The sequence below is a fragment of the Eumetopias jubatus genome, unplaced genomic scaffold, assembly GCF_037043125.1.
Source record: "Eumetopias jubatus isolate StellerSeaLion01/CBP00866 unplaced genomic scaffold, mEumJub1_p1.0 scaffold_6, whole genome shotgun sequence".
Lineage (NCBI taxonomy): Eukaryota > Metazoa > Chordata > Mammalia > Carnivora > Otariidae > Eumetopias > Eumetopias jubatus.
In genome coordinates this window covers 50,555,291-50,576,643 of record NW_028274812.1, presented here as the reverse complement: position 1 = coordinate 50,576,643, position 21,353 = coordinate 50,555,291, and the positions used below count along the sequence as shown (strand labels likewise).

The 21,353-nt window shown below is 40.8% G+C and overlaps 1 protein-coding gene across 1 annotated transcript in view; it reads left to right on the top strand.

Moving 5' to 3' along the window:
- RPF2 (ribosome production factor 2 homolog) overlaps positions 1 to 3,801 on the top strand; it is a 39,330-nt gene extending 35,529 nt beyond the window's left edge. The window contains exons 9-10 of the mRNA XM_028104266.2: positions 871 to 1,015; positions 1,780 to 3,801. Of these exons, the coding sequence (XP_027960067.1) occupies positions 871 to 1,015; positions 1,780 to 1,959 (325 nt within the window). The 3' untranslated portion in view covers positions 1,960 to 3,801. The remainder of the gene's footprint in view (positions 1 to 870; positions 1,016 to 1,779) is intronic.
- The last annotated feature ends 17,552 nt before the right edge of the window (positions 3,802 to 21,353 follow it).

Genomic DNA, 21,353 nt, shown 5'->3' with positions numbered 1-21,353 from the left:
TTTATTCATTTGACACACACACACACTGAGAAAGCACAAGTAGGACGTAGTGGCAGAGGGAGAAGGAGAAGCAGGCTCCCTGCCGAGCAGGGAACCCGATGCAGGGCTCAATCCCAGGACCCTGGGATCATGACCTGAGCCAAAAGCCGACTCTTAACTGACTGAGCCACCAGGCGTCCCAAATAAAATCTTTGGAAAAAAAAAAAAAGATTTAATTTCTTAGAAGAATGGTCTGTCTCACTTGCTGTTTCTCAACAGTATTGTCTTTTTTTTTTAAGATTTTATTTAGTTGAAAGAGAGCACGAGTAGGGCGAGGGTCAGAGGGAGAAGCAGACTCCCCACTGAGCAGGGAGCCAGATGCAGGGCTTGATCCCAGGACCCTGAGATCATGACCTGAGCTGAAGGCAGTTGCTTAACTGACTGAGCCACCCAGGCGCCCAACAGTATTGTATTCTTTGTGTTCGATTTTTAAAACTTTTTTTTTTTTTAAGATTTTATTTATTTATTTGACAGGGAGAGACATGGAGAGAGAGGGAACACAAGCAGGGGGAGTGGGAGAGGGAGAAGCAGGCTTCCCGCGGAGCAGTGAGCCCGATGCGGGGCTTGATCCCAGGACCCTGGGATCATGACCTGCGCCGAAGGCAGACACTTAACCGACTGAGCCACCCAGGCGCCCTGTTGTGTTCGATTTTTAAAAAGCAGCAAACCAAAGAATATACTTGGCCTAAATGCAGACAGTATTTAAGAAGCTTAGCCTCCTAAAGACAGTGTCATTTTATGGAACTGTACTTCTCTTACAGAAAAATATTTGAGGGAATAGGACTTCCATCAAAGTCAAAGCAGTATTTCTTTTTTTTCTACTTCATAAAGGTTGCTGTTGAAGAAATCTGGTTGTAGAACACCAAGGATTGAATTGGAAGAGATAGGGCCCTCATTGGATCTGGTTCTGAGGAGGACACATCTGGCATCAGATGATCTTTATAAATTATCTATGAAAATGCCAAAAGCGCTCAAGGTTTGTAACTTGCAGATTGGTGCCATATTTATTTGTATATTCCACTCTTCTTTCCAAAAAAGATTTGCAGCATAGGACACTAAACATACAGAAAGAGCTCAATAATATAGATAAAATTAGACTCTCAGAACAAAGAAGAGGAGGAAGAAGCAAATAAGCCACCATAAAGGATAATAAAAGAGTTGTAGAAACCATGCATCAGCTGTGGCTAAGAGCTTTCTGGTAGCCAAGACTGCCAGTTTTAAGCAAGAAAGAAAATTGGGGCATTGTGGAGATTGGGGATTTAGAGTACAGGATGTATATATAACCCATACTTGCATAAAATGTATTTTGACTTTTGAATGGTTTTAAAAAACAAGTAGAAATGGCATCTCTGGAATGCCAATAAAGATTGAAATGATAGTCACAATTCCTTAAGCTAAACACAGGAAATTCTCTCAGTGCATGACAATGGTTAGCATAGTTTATAGTGTTGCTTTTCAAAGTGTGGTCTGACAGTTTACCTGGGAATTGTTAGAAATGCTGAATCTCAGGTCCTACCCTAGACCTGTTGATTTATAATAGCGTTTTAACAAGATCCTCAAGGGATTTGTATGTACTTAAGTTTGAGAAGAAAGGTCTATAGGGTTAGAGACTATATTATTCAATTGGTGCTCTGAGTTATTAGTAAGATAGTTGTATACTAGATTTTTACCAGTTTATGACGATACCATTACATACATAATAAATACATATTTATTTATATATATATTCTTGTTTCATAGCCAAAGAAGAAGAAAAATGTCTCCCATGATACTTTTGGTACAACTTATGGAAGGATTCATATGCAGAAGCAAGACCTAAGCAAACTACAAACCAGGAAAATGAAGGGGTTGAAGAAGCGACCTGCAGAAAGGATAACAGAAGACCAAGAGAAAAAATCAAAGAGAATTAAAAAAAACTGATGGAACTTAGCCAGTGACTATAATGTTATTGTAGTCTGTTTACTTAAGAGAATTATCAATCATCAGTCATTTCTAAGTTTCTTAAAGATTTTATTAAATATTTTTGTAGCATGGTAATTTACCTAAACTATGTATTATTTATATTATGAACACTAATCTACTAGTATGAGGTTGAAAATAAGCCTCTTTGGGATATATCCTGATGGGCCTTTTTCTCTCTGTGTTAATGGTATTCCTTCTGTCCCCTCCCCTCCAGGGTTGGTAGGTGAGGAGTGATCTCCCGAACAGCCATTGGTATTTTAAAGAATTTCTGGGTTAAGCTTTCAATAATGGGAGAAAGCCATGGAAAGTAGAAATGGCCCAAAGGAACTGTATACACACTTAGTAGTATGCGTTACCTGGAAAGTTAACCCCATCTCCCAACACATACCTACAACCTGACTTTTGTTTTTTACTCTTCTGTTATTTTGCCTGAAATTTTGCCAGTTAGAGATTCATTTGAGTTTTTTAACTTTGTGTCTTAAAACATTTCTCTTAAGAGCATGTCCACTAATTTTCTACCATCTCCACCCGCCCCCCCCACCCCCGCAAAAGAACCACGGTTATACACTAAACTAAAGGAAGTGCCTGTGAGGAAGTCCAGCAGAGAAGACCCAGCACACTGTGGAGCAAAACAAATCTGAGATTGGATAGATTGAGGAGGGCACAAAGAACAATTTAACTTTAACCTCATCAGCCCTGCCCATGTGACACAGCTCCCCACCAAGAGAAACCTTCCAGCCTGTGATTTCCCCATGGAGGGGAGGGAGAACATGTGAGTGAGCAATGGCTCCCCCAGCCCTGCAGGATGCTGCCAAAGAGAGAACCCTCTTTCTAGCCCCACCCAGAATACTGAGATACACTGCTCAACGGGGGAATGGGGTGCACCTAGGAGAACTGCACCCAGGGCTCTTGGAGGGCAGTAAACCAACATGGACCGTACAAACCACGGCACAGCCTCCATTAGGAATCTGCCCATGAGCCACTGGAGATGGCCTGCCAGCAGACCCCCACAAATGGTCCACGACACACACAATACTCAGTCCCTTGCCCATATATCATCCCACCCTGTGGCCTGCCACCAGCGCACACAGGAGGGCAACACAAGGGAGCTTCTGGAAGGGGCTAGTGAGCGTGTGCAGAAAGCAGCCCTACTCTCCCGGATTGGGAGAAATCTCATAGATTCAGTCAGCAGCGTCCTAGAGAAAGCAAACAAAAGGGAGACTCTCAGCACCCAGTCTGGCTTCACAGGATGAAGAGAAGGCCTTAAAGTTTGTACTACACTGTCCCAGGCAGTAGGAGACAAATACGCCAACCATGGTGAAGATTTAAAGCCTGAATGTGTCTGGATCTGAGCTATGTATTCACTGCACACTCTGGCTAAAGCACTTTTTTTCTTTCACTGCATCAATTCTCACCTAAGTATGATCAAGCATTCAAACCTGTAGGAACTGCATCCTCTGTCTTGCTTCTAACTTAAGAAGAAATAAACTAATAATATGGAAGCATGCTTTCTTCTGACTCCATTATCAGGCGGGGAGGAAATGGACCAGTCAAGAGTCGCCTTCCTTTTACACAGGAGCTGGCGGTGTTACTACAAGGGAGGCAAAGAATCAAGGCCATTGACATGTTGGGCTACAATACTAACTGTCTTTGTTCAGATGTTTTAAACCGAATTTAATCCGAGGACTTTCCCAGTAAGAAAAAGCCAGTTAGCAAATAGCTAATTGCTGTAACTCAGCTAAAAGGAACCACTGTCACCGTACCAGTTGCCAGTTGGTATATCCATCATTAGTTAGGAAGACTTGGAGGGACCTTGCAAGGAGCCTACCCTTGAGCAAGGGTGGGAGAAGGAGGGAATTAAGCATTTACTCCATTTGTTTCATTCCACTGATTGCTCTACAACACTGGAGAATAACTTTGTTAAAAAGAAGATTGTGGTTAGTAATGTTTAATTCAGTCATACATGAACAAGTGGCAGGGAGGTTGGTAGCACATCATCTCTTCATTAGCCATTAGTCCAAATGCCTTTGTGCAGTCTACTAGTCATAGTAAGGTGGCTGATACATGCATATAAAAGTTTTACCATCTGTATCTCAGAAAGAAAGGTTTTCATTATAATGATAAAAAATCTCAAGTCCAAGAATAAATTGAATTACCTTCAAACAACAGTATTATTAAGAGAGACATATAAATGGAAAGAAACAGTATGTTCTAAAACAATCAGATATACACTTTAAGGACTTTTTATTTTTCACAAATCAATTTATAAATTTAATTTATAAATCCTAAAGCTTAAAATTATGAGTAAGTAGCAAAAAAAAAAAAAAGTTCACCACCTGATCACTGACATATTACCTACCATACTATTGGTTATCTTAAGAGATTCTGCCACTAAGCTCTGTCCCCCCTCTTCTGTGAGAGAAAAGCAGTTTTGGTAGGGCTAGAAGTGAGAAAGGAGGGACTGGGTAAGGTTTGAGACAATGGGCACTTAGGGTACTGAGTAGCTCTGGGTAGCTAAAGGTCACATGAAGGCCCTGGGTGTTTTCATACCAAGTAGGAGTAAGCCAAAGCGAAACAGCTTATTTTGAAATTTTCTTAAAAATGGACCTTGTGCCTAGGAAAATGGGAAGAGACTTTCTACTTCCTCTTCCTGGTGTTGCATACTTGTTTTCCCTAATGTTCAAATTTAGGTTCCTGGTAAAGAAGCTCCTTTATACAAGTGCAAACCAACCATGTTGCAAAAACACAAATATACATCAACTATAATTTGTTATATGAAGTGGAAATGCTTTTGTTTTCAATTCCATGTCAAGGAGCTCCCTTATGCCTGTGTGTGCGTACACTTAACATGAGTTTGCTGACACTAAGCAAAAGCTAGAGCCTCAATTTTAAATTTCTCTTCTCCAATAAACCCATTCCTTAGCCCTCCCTCTCCCCATCCCTTTCCAGATGGTTAATACCTCTCCTCATAAAAAGGGAGCTGGTATTATTCATTTGCACTTGTTGCTTGATTATACATTTACCCAAAGACCACAGAGTTTTAGATCTGAAGCAGGCATTTTATGTCTAGATGTGGAGAAAAGGCTAAAATAACTCATATCCAGCCATCTAAAAGTAAATGGACAATAGTTGGGGAGAAGAGGAGCCATGAAAGGGGCATCAGAAACAATGAATGCAGAGTTCTTATCCAATGCTTGATCCCCTACTTCCAGCTAACACGGAAATAATGATTCAGCCAAGCAATGGGTCTTACTAGCCACCTACAGGAAAGACCCTGCCATACTTTGACCTCTCTACCAGGAAGACCTCTCCCAGCAATTCAACTGATAGAGATGGTCACATTTTTGGTATGTGGGACATTGTCTTAGGGTGTTTGTTTGTTTTAAAATTTATTTTTAGGTAATCTCTACATCTGGTGTGGGGTTCAAACTTAATAGCTCCAGGGATCAAGAGTCGCATGCTCAGCTAACTGAGCCAGTGAGGTGCCCCTTAGGGTGTTTTATTTATTTTTAAGATTTTATTTATTTGAGAGAGAGAACAAGCAGGGAGAAGGATAGAGGGAGAAGCAGGCTCCCCAGTGAGCAGGGAGCCTGACGTGGGGCTAGATCCCAGGACCCTGGGATCATAACTTCAGCCAAAGGCAGATACTTAACTGACTGAACCACCAGGCACCCCAGGTTGTTTGTTTTAATCAATCCTCTTGAGATTTGGTAATGCATCCCTTTGTTTCCTATGAAATTCTTATCTCAAGATTATAGAGTCTCTAATAAGTATTTTTTTTTAAGATTTTATTTACTTATTTATTTGAGAGAGAGAGAAACAGCATGAGAGGGGACAGGGTCAGAGGGAGAAGCAGGCTCCCTGCTGAGGCAGGAGCCCAATGCAGGACTCGATCCCAGGACTCTGGGACCATGACCTGAGCTGAAGGCAGTCGCTTAACCAACTGAGCCACCCAGGCGCCCTCTAATAAGTATTTGAATGCATACTCTTCAGTAAGAAAAGTACTATTTAGGATTTATTACTGAGATCTAGTTGGAAGCCTGTTTTTGGGGGGGGGGAAGAAATCTTTGTTGGAGTTGTTGAGGCATCTGGAAACTTTGATCCGCCATTTATATCACCCACTGGTTTTGTGGGAAGTGCGTTTTAATTTCCACTGATACGAAGCTATATATAATTTAATGAAATTTGGTTTCTTTTTATAACCTAAAGCCTATTTGTTTTCTTGGTATTGAACATAATCCAAAGTAGAATTGTCATTACTCAAGAAAGGAAGGGGGAGGGGCTCCTGGGTGGCTCAGTCATTGAGCTCTGCCTTCGGCTTGCTTGCCCCGCGTCAGGCTCCCTGCTCCACGGAAGCCTGCTTCTCCCTCTCCCACTCCCCTGCTTGTGTTTCCTCTCTCTCGCTGTGTCTCTCTCTGACAAATAAATGAATCTTTAAAAAAAAGAAAGGAAGGGGGAGAAAAGAACTAACCCCAAGTCAGTTTTCAGTTATCATCTAGCTTCTGATCTCTCCTTCCTTTTGTTTATATTTTTAGCCATTTCATATCCCCCCCTTCCCCCAGGCGGGGCCAGGAAAGAAACTTTACAATGGAAGTTCAAACCACTGCTAACATTTGACCAACAAGGGAAGGCTTGTTTTTTTAAAGATTTTTATTTATTTGACAGCAGAAGCAGGGGGAGCTGAAGAGGGAGAACCAGGCCCCCCACTGAGCAAGGAGCCCAATGTGGGACTCAATTCCAGGACCTGGGGATGTGAGGGCGATCTGGCTGCGACATCTGTCACCCCATTGATCGCCAGGGTTGATTCGGCTGATCTGGCTGGCTAGGCGGGTGTCTCCTTCCTCCCTCACCGCTCCATGTGCGTCCCTCCCGAAGCTGCGCGCTCGGTCGAAGAGGACGACCTTCCCCGATAGAGGAGAGGACTGTTCTTCGGTCAAGGATATACGAGTAGCTGCGCTCCCCTGCTAGAACCTCCAAACAAGCTCTCAATTCCAGGACCTGGGATCATGACCTGAGTCGAAGGCAGACGCTTAACTAACTGAGCCACCCAGGCGCCCAGGAAGCCTTGTTTTTTAATTGAATTTCAGTTGTTGGTTGCTTTGTCCATCATAAAATTAAGAGCCTGCAAATATACAGGGTCTTCATTACGTCTTTAGAGCACTTTTAACAGATCATCAACATGGTCACAATATCCTGTAACTGCATTAAAGGTGCATATATCCCAATGCGCATATATATATATATATCTCCACTGAAATAAGCTACTATGAACAAGAAGGTAAGATAGGCTAGCTGGCTTGAGGTTTATGCTAGCTGTGACAAGAAAGTCAACCTGCTTTTATTTATTTTTTAAGGATTGTATTTATTTAAGGGAGAGGGAGAGTGAGCTGAGCAGAGAGCCCATCCCAGGAACCTGAGATTATGACCTGAGCCGAAAGCAGAGCTTAACCGACTGAGCCACCCAGGCGCCCCAGTCAACTTGCTTTTAAATATATATTGTTTGGGGGGGAAACTGGAGGGGGAGATGAACCATGAGAGACGATGGACTCTGAAAAACAAACTGAGGGTTCTAGAGGGGAGGAGGGTGGGGGGATGGGTTAGCCTGGTGATAGGTATTAAAGAGGGCACGTTCTGCATGGAGCACTGGGTGTTATTCCCAAACAATGAATCATGGGACACTATATCAAAAACTAAGGATGTAATGTATGGTGATTAACATAACAATAAAAAATTTAAAGAAAAAATATATATTGTTTTTCTCTCAAGCTGACAACTTGAGTTGTTCAAGTTTAACACAGGAAAGCTATTGCTGTGTGTTTCCTGTATCACCCAGAGGGGCCCACGTTAGGAATTTTAACTGCCTTGGTTAGAGTGGAGCCATTTGCCACTTTTCCATTTCAAAGCCCTTTGGGAAAAAGTTTTAAAATAAGGGATAAATAAAGTAGACCTTTTTTTTTTTAAGATTATTTATTTATTTATTTATTTATTTATTTGAGAGAGCAGAGAGGGAGAGTGAGAGGGTGAAGCAGACTCTCCACTGAGCAGAGAGCCCGATGGGGGACTCGATCCCAGGACGCTGAGATCATGACCCGAGCCAAAGGCAGACGCTTAACCGACTGAGCCACTCAGGCACCTTTTTTTTTTTTAAAGATAACCAACATGCATTTTATATCTGTTCTTGTTCTGCTTCTTTCTTTAAACAACTTTCCCTCCTCCCACCCATTTCACCCCCACCTCCACCCTTCACACACACTCTGGGCATCAGAAAATAGGTTCCGAACCCAGGGAGAAAAGTCCAACATTGCAAGTCCCTGCTGAGCGGGGCTGGGACTAGTATGCAAAAAGGCAGATAATGGGGAAATAACAAAACTAGAACTTTGCATTTAGGACTTTTGCCAAGCAAAGATCAAAGCCCCTGAAGTTTAAGTACTTTACTGGGTTTGGATTGATTCTTCAAACTCAAAACTGGGTTTCTGAGGGCTCAGCAAGAAGCAGAGTGGCAGATGTTGGCTCTGTGAGGCATGCCCTCCCACTCAGCTGTAACCCAGGGCTTCAGGGGACCACCTCTGGATTCCAGATCAGGGTAAGGGACTTGCAAGCAGAGTTAGGGCTGTGCAAAAGTTGCGGCTGTATTCAGGTAACACTTCTGTCCCTCTCAAAACACTGCAAGTGAGCTCAGGGGTTCCTGGAGGTAAAGTACAAACTATTTAATTGGTGCATTTGATATAGACTTGGAAGATTCACATTCATCAACATGAGAAGCTTATTACCTCCATCCCTTAGCTGATTCCCCCGAGTCACCTGACAAAGCAAATGGCAAGGTGACCCAAGAGATTAGAGACATCACTTTAGATGACAAGTGTGACAGCACCTGCAGTTCAGCCTCTCAGAGGCAGCTCTGGGGTTTGGGGCACTGGGGGAAGAGCATGAGAATTCATTGCTGTCTCCATTAGGCCCCATTTCTTTTCCTTTGACTCATCACTTAAATCTAGTCCAGGTCACAAATGGTTTGAGTTTTACTCCCAGCACATTCCTCCATACAGGGAGACCTTAGGGAAGGATTAGACGGAATCTTGAAAAATCGATAAACAAAGCTCAAGTGGCATGGGAGCTCCTCGCAAGAATTCTGGCTGCGGAAAATATGGGAGGGAAGGACAGCAGGCGGTGCGGTGGGGGTGGGGGTGGGGGTTGTGGCGTTAAAAGAAACTGACATCCTCTGCTCTTGCTCTCTGAGAGCTCAGCTGAGATTTTAAAGGACAAGGATCTAATTAAGGACAGCAAAAAACCATGGTCATCCCCAATTAGTGGTGTGGTTCTCTAACAGTAGTGTGAGAGTGTTAGTTCCCAGCATTTCCCCCACAAATGCAGAGGAAACAAATGAGGTCTTGTTTTGTGGTGGTGGTAGGATGACAAGGTATGACTATTTATTTATTTATTTGTGCAAAAAGGCGATTTTATTAAAGCTCAGGGACAGGACCCGTGGGCAGAAAGAGCTGCTGCCAAAGTATAACTTTTTAAAATGCCTAATAAGGCAGGTGGTATGATACTAACTGACAGATTTCTTATGTTATTTCCATGCTTAGAATATGAGAAGTGTAGAGCCATCATGGTTGAGAAGGAGGGTTCCAGAGAGTAATCCTCCTACCGTCAAGGTGGGTGAGATGTGGTATGGTAAGTACCTGGCTAATTGAAATGACTTGGAGTCTCAATCCCAGACAAGGACAAATATTTTTAGAAAGCATTCTCGTATGTTCATTTTATTTGCCATTGAAAATATCCTGTAAGATGTATAGTGCAGTTGGTATTATATATAATTTCCAGTTGAGGAAACAGGCTCAGAGAGACTAAGTTACTTGTCTGAAGTCACACACCTGAAAGAAGTGAAGCTGGTCCTAGATAGATCCCCTGTCTTCTCATCTCTAGTCTAGGGGATTCTCAACAAGACATCTAAGTCTCTCAAAGTATTCTTGTGAATCAGATGGAGAAATGTGATATAACTAAAACACTTAGGCCACTTCATGGCAGTTTGAAGGACTACTGTACCCAAAGAATGTTGATGAATGATGAATAAATCTGTGACATCTGCAAAGGAAATCTTCACTGGCAAGCCACAGGGCTCTGTCCTTGGCATTTGTCTCCTGAACAATTTTATCTCCCACTTGAATGAAGACAAAGATGACACACTTATTAAATTTGTGGATGACATAAAGCAATGAGAATATTAGATGACATATAAGTAAAGTATCTTGGGATATAAAATATCTTGGCAGGGTGGGCAGGTGGACTGAAGCCAAAAGGAGACATTTAGTAAGGTAAGTGAGAAGCTCGGTATCTAGAGGGGGAACTATAAACATAGTTAGGATAGGGGCACCTGGCTGGCTCCGTAGGTAGATCATGTGACTCTTGATCTTGGGGTTGTGAGTTCAAGTCCCATGTTGGGCGTAGAGATTACTTAAACAAACATAGGATAAGGAAGACATGGTGCTACAGTTGGGAAATGACCAACTTTGGGGACAAACCCATTGTCAGTCATCATTGTGAGCAGACTTCAGAAAGGTCCATAGAAATAGAAACTGCACTGACAGAACATTCAGGTTGACTGAAGATAAACAAGGAAGTCTGAAAATGGCACTGCCTGATATGAAAATTAGTAAAAGGGTAGAGGTAACAGAGCCCCAGTGTCTCGAAATTGCCCAAACCACATCTACAGTATTGGTTCCAGTTCTGGGCACCACCCTTGGAGGAACCTGAGCTACCTGGATTGTGTTCAGAAGATGGTGATGAGGGTGATGAAGACCTCTAAACCTTGCCAGATGTGGAAATAATTTCCCAGGGGAAGAAAGGCATTCACTGAACAAAATTTGTTTTTATCAGCTTAATTGGAATATAATTTATGTATAATAAAGTACATTCCTTTAGGGGCACCTGTGTGGTGCAGTGGATTGAGTGTCTGACTTTGTTTCAGGTCAGGTCATGAGATTGAGCCCTGTGTCAGGCTCCATGCTCAGTGAGGAGTCTGCTTGAGATTCTCACTCACCCTCTCCCTCTGTTCCTCCCCACCACCACCGCTCCCGCTCCCTCTCTCTCTTTAAAATAACTAAATAAAGCTTTTTTTTTTTTTTAAAGGGTACCTGGGATACCTGGGTGGCTCAGTCGGTTAAGCGTCTGCCTTTGGCTCAGGGTCCTGGGATTGAGTCCCACTTTGGGCTCCCTGCTCAGTGGGAAGCCTGCTTCTCCCTGTGCCTGCCGCTCCCCCCTGCTTTGTGTTCTCTCTCTCTGATAAATAAATAAATAAATAAATAAATAAATAAATAAATAAATAAATAAATAAATAAAATCTTTAAAAGAGTACCTTCATTTAAAGTGTATGATTTGGTGAGTTTTAACATTTGTATATACCCACGAAAGCACTAGTACATTAAAGACGAGAACATTTTCATTACCCCAAAAAGATTCTTCATGCGTCTTTGTAGTTCATTATCTCTTTACCTCAAGTCCAGGCAACCACTGGTCTGCTTTCAGTCCTACAGATTGATGAAGACTTTCTGGAATTTTGTAGAGTAAATGGAATAGAAAGGGACAACTCCTGTGACTGGCTTCTTTAACTCAGCATGAAGATTTTGAGGTTCATACATCTTGCTCATCTATCAGTAATTCATTGCTGAGTAGTATTCCCTTGTGTGGACGTATATTTTGCTTCCTATCCATCTGTTTGTGGACATGTGGGTTGTTTCCAGTTCTTGGCTATTATGAACAAAGCTGCTATGAACATTCATGTTGCAAATTTCTGTGGACAAATGTTTTCATTTCTTTTGGGTAGATACCTAGGAGTGGAATGGCTGGGTTATGTTGGATATACAGTTCCATCAGAACAAGAGAGAGGTCGCCAGATGCCACGAGGCTCATATTCTAGTCAAGGGAAGCAGGCAGTAAAACATGTGAACGTATAGGATAAAATTATTTTTTTTAAAGATTTTATGTATTTATTTGACAGAGAGATAGCAAGAGCAGGAACACAAGCAGGGGGAGCAGGTGAGGGAGAAGCAGGCCCCCCGCGGAGCAGGGAGCCCGATGTGGGGCTCAATGCGGGGCTCGATCCCAGGACCCTGGGATCATGACCTGAGCTGAAGGCAGATGCTTAACTGACTGAGCCACCCAGGTGCCCCCAGATAGGATAAATTTAGAAAGTGATAAATGATAAAAGGACAATAAAATAGAAGAGGTGAAGAGTGACTCAGAAGCATCTCCTTTAACTAGAATGACAAGGAAAGATTTCTCCGTAAAGGTGGACATAGGAGTTGAACTGAGTCCCGAATGTTAAGGAGAAAGCAGTGTATGAAGATTTGGGCGAGCGCAAAGTCTTTGTGAAATGAAAGATGGATGGATGGATGAAGGGTATAATAGTTGTCTCCAGGGATCTGAAAAATAATCAGGAAGAAAGGGGATTGCATTTATTCTATGAAATGTCAGAGTCATCAATATAACCAACGAGTGGAAGTTAGATGGAGAAAAGTTTTGGTTTAGTCTAACCTTTTAACAGTGGGACATTGAGGGATAGGAGAATGACCAAGTTCTAAGTTCTTTGTTGTTGTTGTTGAGCTTTTTTTTTTCTTTTTCCTTTTTTAATAAACACATTTCCTACTGATGTGAATAACAGCTACAACTAGATGGAACTGAAACTGAACTTGTGACTTTGGTCTCTCAAAGTGTTATTGAGCAAATACAAATCCAGCTTGTAAACCAACTGCAGTAGTTTGCAATAATTTGTAAGGCAATTGATTTCTTTTCCCCATTAAGTCTGGGTTTAACAATAGGCACTGAGAAATCCTTCAAGTATTCCTTGAAAGGCTGGGAAAGGAATGTTGCCTCCCTTCAGTCAAATGACATCTTCTGTAGTCAGTGTATACGAAGTGTGAGCACGTGTTAATAATAAGCATGACGGGGATCCTTCAGCATTTCTTGGCATCTGTCGATTTAAAAGTAATAACAGTGATTTCAAATGATACTTACCAAGGTTTTAATCCAGAAAGCAGATGCAATTATACAACTGGGAAATGTGTTAGAGGACTAAGTTATATCATTAATTATAAGTATTGTGCAAACTTAAGAACAATAAAGGAACAGAAGGAGGAGGAGGAAGAGGAGGAGAGAGAGGAGAAGGAATAAACCTCCCACTGTCAGGAAGCTGCTGCTTTCATTCTTCCATGATCTCCTTCAGCCCTTGCCTATAAGCTTCTGGAATTGTCAGGTAAGATGGCAGGCATCATTTTCATATTATATAACTTTGTGGCATTTTAATTCAGTGAAGCGTATCATTAATTATTAGTTTATTACAGAAAAGAGCAGTATAGGTAGGGTCTTTAGCAGAGGAACTTACTGGCAGTTTCTACACCATGCATGGGAGGGGCACAAAATGGGCAGGAGTAAGATATACCTCCCCAAGAGGGGTCCTCCAGCTGTTGTCTGTGGTTCCCTGTCACCTCCAGGGGATGGTATGGGCTGCTTTCTAGCCCTTGTCATCCTCAAGGTCCTCAATTTGTGCATGAATTCGGGTCATTTACTCGGAGCAGAGCATGGCTCTTCTCCGTGCAGTTATCAGGGAGTATAATCTTTATTGCGGTATAACTCACCTAGCATCGAAATGTGCACCTCCGTGGTTTTGGTGCAGAGAGCTGTGCAGCTGCCACCAATGTGTCTAATTCCAGAAAACTGTAACGACCTCGAGAAGAAATCCCTTACCCGTTAACAGTCACTCCTCATTCTTTCCTTCTGGGACTAACCTACCCTCTGTCTCTATGGCCATGCCTATTCTGGAAATTTCAGGTAAGCGCGATGATACATCATGTGGTCTTCTGTGATTGGCCTTTCACTTCTCACGAGGTTTTCAAGGTTTGTTCGTGTTGTAGCATGTCCGTGCTTTGCTGCTTTTTATGGCTGAATAATATTCCATTGCATGGCTGTATCAGTGGATGTAATCTTGAGCTCACTGACGCTCTGTATTTAGCAAAGATAAGTTTGGCCCTTGGAAAATGGATGAAATACTCAAATATATTTGTAAGAACAACATTCTTTATGGAATTGTGCTGTAAGGGCAAGGATTGAAATAAGGCTATCCACTCAGGCTCTCAAACAAATATAATTATAAAATCACACATCTCTGAAAGTTTGATTCACTCGCACTTGCAAAAACAGTATAAAGTGTATACGTTTTCATAATTTTTAGTTTTATTTTCCCAGACAGAATCCAAGTCAAACTTTTTCCTCCCCACCCCAAACACTATTTACTATGACATACTGGGTCTTGTTTTGAGTGGATTTCCTTTAAAAATAGGCTTTTTTCCCCCAATACTAGTTATCTCCAGTTTCAAGGACCCAAATGCTAACAGTGGTAGTTTCTAGGTGGTGAGATTATGGGTGATTTTAATTTCCTCTTTTCATTTATGTCTATTTCTCTGAACAGACATGCTTTGTATTTGTAAATAAGAGGGGGAGGAAAGAAAAAGAAATAGGCTGAGAGAAACAATTAGGAAAGTTCTTCTGCAAGGTGTGCAATCTATTTCCCCAGAGTGCATTCTTTGATTAAGCCAGAGGGTGGGTTTGCATTTATTTAATCCTAACCTGTGTTAAAGAGTATTCTAAGGATATCCTCATTTAAATGTTGCTGCATTTATTGAAGGATATCATTGGGACTGTCATTTACTACGTTTTACAGGATCCTCTTTATAAACATCTGTAGGATAAACATCTCTCTCTCTTTTAAAGATTTTATTTATTGGAGAGAGAAAGTGAACGCGAGAGAGAGAGGGAGAGAGAGAGAGAGAGAACATGAGTGGGGGGAGGGGCAGAGGGAGAAACAGGCTCCCTACTCAGCAGGGACTCGACCCTAGGACCCTGGGATCATGACCTGAGCCAAAGGCAGATGCTTAACTGAGCCATCCAGGTGTCCCTATCATTAAAAGTGTCTTATGGGGGCACCTGGGTGGCTCAATGGGTTAAATCTCTAACTCTTGATTTCAGCTCAGGTCATAATATCAGCGTCGCGGGATCGAGCCCTGTGTCAGGCTCCATGCTCAGTGCAGTCTGCTTGTCCCTCTCCCTCTGCCCTTCCTTGCTCTCTCTATCAAATAAATAAATAAAATCTTAAAAAAAAAGTCTCTTATGGTTTGCTTCCCCCTCTCTCTTTCTCTCTTTTTTCCCCTTCCCACACGTCATCTGTTTTGTTCCCTAAATTCCACATATGGGTGAAATTATATGGTATTTGTCTTTCTCTGACTAACTTATTTTGCTTAGAATAATACTCTCTAGCTCCATTCATATTGTTGCAAATGGTAAGAGTTCACTCTTTTTGACGGCTGAATAATAATCCAATGCATATACATGCAATGGGATATTATATATACATGCAATGGGATATTATATATATTATGCAATGGGATATTATATATATTATGCAATGGGATATTATATATATGTGATATATATACATATATATATCTATACTACAACTTTATCCATTCATCTGTCGATGGACACTTGGGCTCTTTCCATAGCTTGGTTATTGTTGATAATGCTGCTATAAACATTGGGGTGCATGTACCCCCTCGAATCTGTATATTTGTGTCCTTTGGGTAAATACCTAGTAGTGCAATTGCTAGACCATAGGGTAGCTCTATTTTTAACTTTCTGAGGAACCTCCATACTCTTCTCCAGAGCGGCTGCTCCAGTTTGCATTCCCACCAACAGTGTAAGAGGGTTCCCTTTTCTCTGCATCCTTGCCAGCATCTGTTGTTTCCTGTGTTGTTAATTTTAGCCCTTTTGACAGGTGTGAGGTGGTATCTCATCACGGTTTTGATTTGTATTTCCCTGATGCTGAGTGATGGGGAGCATGTTTTCATGTGTCTATTAGCCATCTGGATGTCTTCTTTGGAAAAATGTCTATTCATGTCTTCTGCCCATTTCTTAACTGGATTATTTGTTTTTGGGTATTGAGTTTGATAAGTTCTTTATAAATTTTAGATACTAACACTGTATCAGATATGTAGTTTACAAATATCTTCTCCCATTCCACAGGCTGCCTGTTAGTTTTGTTGATTATTTCCTTTGCTGTGCAGAAGCTTTTTATCTTGATGAAGACCCAATAGTTCATTTTGCTTTTGTTTCCTTTGACTCTGGTGGTATGTCTGGTAAGAAGATCCTACGGCCGAGGTCAAAGAGGTTGCTGCCTGTGTTCTCCTCTAGGATTTTGATGGTTTCTTATCTCACATTTAGGTCTTTCAACCATTTTGAATTTATTTTTGTGTATGGTGTAAGAAAGTGGTCCACTTTCATTCTTCTGCATGTTGCTGTCCAGTTTTTCCAACACCATTTGTTGAAAAGGCTGTCTTTTTTCCAGTGGACATTTTTTCCTGCTTTGCTGAAGATTAGTTGACCACAGAGTTGTGAGTTCATTTCTGGGTTTTCTATTCTGTTCCATTGATCTGTGTGTCTGTTTTTGTGCCAATATCGTACTGCCTTGATGACTTCAGCATTGTAATAAAACTTGAAGTCCAGAATTGTGATGCCTCCAGCTTTGCTTTTCTTTTTCAGGATTGCTTTGGCTATTTGGGGTCAGTTCACACATTTAAAGTGTATGATTTAATGGCTCTTAGAACATTCACAGAGTTGTGCAACTATGACTACAATCAATTTTATAACATTTTCATTATCCCAAAAGAAACCACCTCCCCGGAGCCATCATCCTCCAGCTTCTCTCTCCTTTGCTAGTTCTAGACAACTATTAATCACTTTGCTTTCTATGGATTTGCCTAATCTGGATATTTCATTTAAACAATGATACAACATGTGATGCTTTGTGACTGCCTCTTTCACGTAGCATGTTTTTGAGGTTCATCCATTATATGCAATGTATCTGCACTTCATTAATTTTTGGTGTCAAATGACATTCCATTATATGGATTAACTCCATTTTATTTATTCATCTGTTGATGAATATTGGGATTGTTTTCACCATTCAGCTATTGTAAACAATGTGGCTATGAACATTCATGTACATGTATTTGTTTGAATACCCGTTTTTAATTCTTTGGGGTATATACATAGGAGTGGACAAATGAATGCTGATCATATGGTTAATTCTGTGTTTAACTTTTTGAGACATCTCCCAACTATTTACACAGCAGTTGTACTATTTTATAGTCCCATCAGCAATGTACAAGTGTTCTAATTTCCCACATCCTCACCAACAGTTGTTATCTTCTGTTTTTTTAAAATATTTATTTATTTATTTCATTTATTTATTTCAGGGGGGAGGGTCAGTGGGAGAGGGAGAGAAACTCAAGTAGATTCTCTGCTGATCCCATGACCCCAAGATCATGACCTGAGCCAAAACCAAGAGCCCGATGCTCAATGGACTGAGCCACCCAGGCACCCCCTGTTTTTATCATAGCCATTCTAACAGATATGAAATGATACTTCTTTGTGTATTTTGGGGATGCTTTTTATTTCTTTTTTTTTTTAAGATTTTTTTATTCATTTGAGATACAGAGAGACAGAGTGCATAAGCAGCGAGAGAGGCAGAGGGAGAGGGAAAAGCAGGCTCCTCACCAAGCCAGGAGCCTGATGTGGGGCTCAATCCCAGGACCCTGGGATCATGACCCAAGCCGAAGGCAGATGCTCAACCATCTGAGCCACCCAGGTGCCCCTGGGATGCTTTTTATTTCATATGCCAACAAAAAAGGGTACTTCTTTATCAGTAAATAAGAGGTTGTCATAATGCTGTTTTCAGGCAGATTTACTTTTCATTGTGATTTTGATTTGCATTTTCCTGATGACCAATAATGTTAAGCATCTTTTCATGCCTTTATTGGTATTTGTCTATCTTCCTTGGAGAAATGTCTATTCAGATCCCTTCCTCATTTTTAAATTGGGTTGTCTTTTTTTACTTAGTTGTAACGTTTTTTTTTTTTTAATACATTCTAGATACACAAGTCCCTTATTAGATATATGACTTGCAAATATTTTCTTGTATTCTGTGAGCTGCCTTTTCAGTTTCTTGATGATGTCCTTTGAAGTACTAAAACTATATTTTGAGGAAGTCCAATTTATCAATTTTTTTCTTTTGTTAGGTTTTGGTGTCTTATCTAAGAAACCATTGCCTATTCCAATGTCACAAAGACCCACTCCTGTGTTTTTCTTTGAAAACATTCAGAGTTTTAGCTCTTAGGTCTTTGATCCAGTTGAATTAATTTTGTATGGTGTAAGGTAGGGGATCCAGTTTCATTCTTTTGCACATAGATATCCACTGCCCCAGCACCATTTGTTGAAAAGACTATTCTTTTCCAATTGAATGGTCTTTCATCCTAGTCAAAAATCAATTGGCAGTAAATATGAAGGTTTATTTCTACACTCTGGATCCATTGACCTATATGTCTTTCCTTATGCAAGTACCACAATGTCTTGATTACTGTAGCTCTGTAATGAGTTTTGAAATGGAGAAATGTGAGTCTTCCAACTTTGTTCTTTTTCAGGATTATTTTGGCCATTCTGGGTCTTTTGAATTTCCACATGAATTTTTAGGAGCAGCTTGCCAAAGAGGTCAGCTGTGATTTTGACTGGGATTGTGTTGAAACTGTAGATCAATTTGAAAAGTATTTCCATCTTAACAATTTTAAGGGCTTTTTTTTCCTCCAAGATTTTATTTAAATTCCAAGTAGTTAATATACAGTGTTATATTAGTTATTAGTTTCAGGTGTAGAATTTAATGATTCAACATTTCCATACAATACTCAGTGCTCATCACAAGTGCCCTCCTTAATTCCCATCACCCCTTTAACCCGTTGCACCCCCACCCCACCCCCCTGTAACCATCAATTTGTTCTCTGTAGTAGAGTCTGTTTCTTGGTTTTTCTCTCTTTCTTTTCCCCATATATTCCTTTGTTTTGTTTCTTAAATTCCACATAAGAGGGAAATCATGTGGAATTTGTCTTTCTCTGACTGACTTATTTCATTTAGTGTAATACTCCCTAGCTCCATCCATGTCTTTGCAAATGGCAATTATTTCAACAATTTTAAGTTTTTTAATCCATGAACATATGAGGTCTTTCCATTTACACAGGCCTTAATCTTCTTCTTTTTAAAAATATTTTATTTATTTATTTGAGAGAGAGAGAGAGAGAAAGAGAGAGAGAGAGAGAGCATGAGTGGGAGAGGGGCAGAAGGAGAGAAGAGAATCTCAAGCAGACTCCTAGCTGAGCTTGGTGCCCAACATGGGGCTTGATCCCATGACCCTGAGATCATGACCGGAGCTGAAATCAAAAGTTGGACGCTCAACCAACTGAGCTACCAGGTACCACTATGTAGGTCTTTAATTTCTTTCAAAGATGTTTGTAGTTTTCAGTGTACAAGTCTTGTACTTCTTTTGTTAAGGTTAGTCCTAATTATTTTATTCTTTTGGTGCTCTTCTAAGTAGAATTCTTTTCTTTATTTCATTTTTGGTTGCTTATGGTAACTATTGTATAGAAATACCATTATATTTGTGTTTTTTTGTGGTATTTTAAAAGATTTATTTATTTATTTGAGAGAGAGAGAGTGTGTGTGCAAGTGGGGGAGAGGCAGTGGGAGAGGGAGGGGGGAGAGAAGCAGACTCCCTGCTGAGTGTGGAGCCCAAGGCAGGGCTCAATCTCATGACCTGAGATCATGACCTGAACCGAAATCAAGAGTCAGACGCTTAACCAACTAAGCCACCCGGTGCCCCACAATTTGTATTATATTGACCTTGTATTCTGCAAACTAGCTGAACCTGTTTATTAGTTCTAATAGATTTTTTAGCATGCAAGTTCACATCATCAGTTAATAGGATAGTTTTACTTCTTCCTTTCTAATCTGGATGCCTTCTATTTCTTATTCTGGCTGAATTGCCTTGGTTATAATGTCCTGCACTATGTTGAATAGAGTAGGGTCTTGTTCCTTATCTTAGGGGAAAAGCACCCAGTTTTTTACTTTAAGGATGATGTTAGTTGTGGGTTTTTTGTAGATGCACTCTATCTGGTTGTGTAAATTCCCTTCTGTTCCTAGTTTGTTGAGTGTTTTTATCATGAAGGGGTCTTGAATTTTGTCAAATGCTTTTCTGCATCTATTGAGGGGATCCTGTGGGGTCTGACTTTTATTCTATCAGTGTGATGTATTTTGGATGTTTTGTATGTTAAGCCAATCTTGCATTCGTGGGATAAATCCTACTTGGTCATTGTGTATAATCCCACAAGACAAATCTGACTCTGTAAATTCTGCTTTTCAAAGATGGAAGAATTAAAAAGTGAATATTTTCATTATAAACATAGTTATTAATATTACAAGCAAAATTCAGTATGAGGATCCCTAAAATAGTTGGCATCTTTAGATATTAGATCATTTTATTTCCAAAAATGTTATTTATACATAACCTTCCAGGAACACAATGATCCTTTCAAATAAGGCTCACCTATGGTTATAAAATGAGAAAAACGGAAAAGCTAATATTTGGATTTCTTTTAGAGGTAAAACCCTGACCTAATTCTTGACGATTAACTAACTCTGTCCATATTTGATTCATTTAGCCAAAACATGCAAATGTAATATTTTTGCTTCCCTCAAACCTGTTTAAAGGAACAGAAACCTTTGGGTTAGAAACTACGAACACTTTTTTTTTTAAGATTTATTTATTCATGAGAGAGAGAGAGAGAGAGGCAGAGGGAGAACAGGCTCCCCATGAAGCAGGGAACCTGATGCGGGACTCGATCCCAGGACCCCGGAATCATGACCTGAGCCGAAGGCAGATGCTTAACCAACTGAGCCACCCAGACACCATACAAACACCTTTTGAGGGGCGCCTGGGTGGCTCAGTTGTTAAGCGTCTGCCTTCAGCTCAGGTCATGATCCCAGGGTCCTGGGATCGAGCCCCACATCGGGCTCCCTGCTCAGCGGGAAGCCTGCTTCTCCCTCTCCCACTCCCACTGCTTGTGTTCCCTCTCTCGCTGTGTCTCTCTCTGTCAAATAAATAAATAAAATCTTTTAATAAAAAACAAACAGACAAACACCTTTTGAAATAAATTTTATTAATGGAACTCCAGTGACTTTTATCATATCCTTATTTTTGGTTAGTTAGTACCTCTGCTTTTGCACAAACTTAGATGTTTTCAAATAATATTGCATTGTTCCAACAATCTGGCAGGCATGGAGTTTTCAGACAAGGAGACATTTATGGCCAGCTGAGGCAGGACAATCGCTGTTCTGAATCTTGAGGTTTCAAGTTAGACGTAGAGACTCTTTTTACTCCTGGCTCAGTGTTAAAGACTTGGAGCAGATTCCAATTTGCTCTG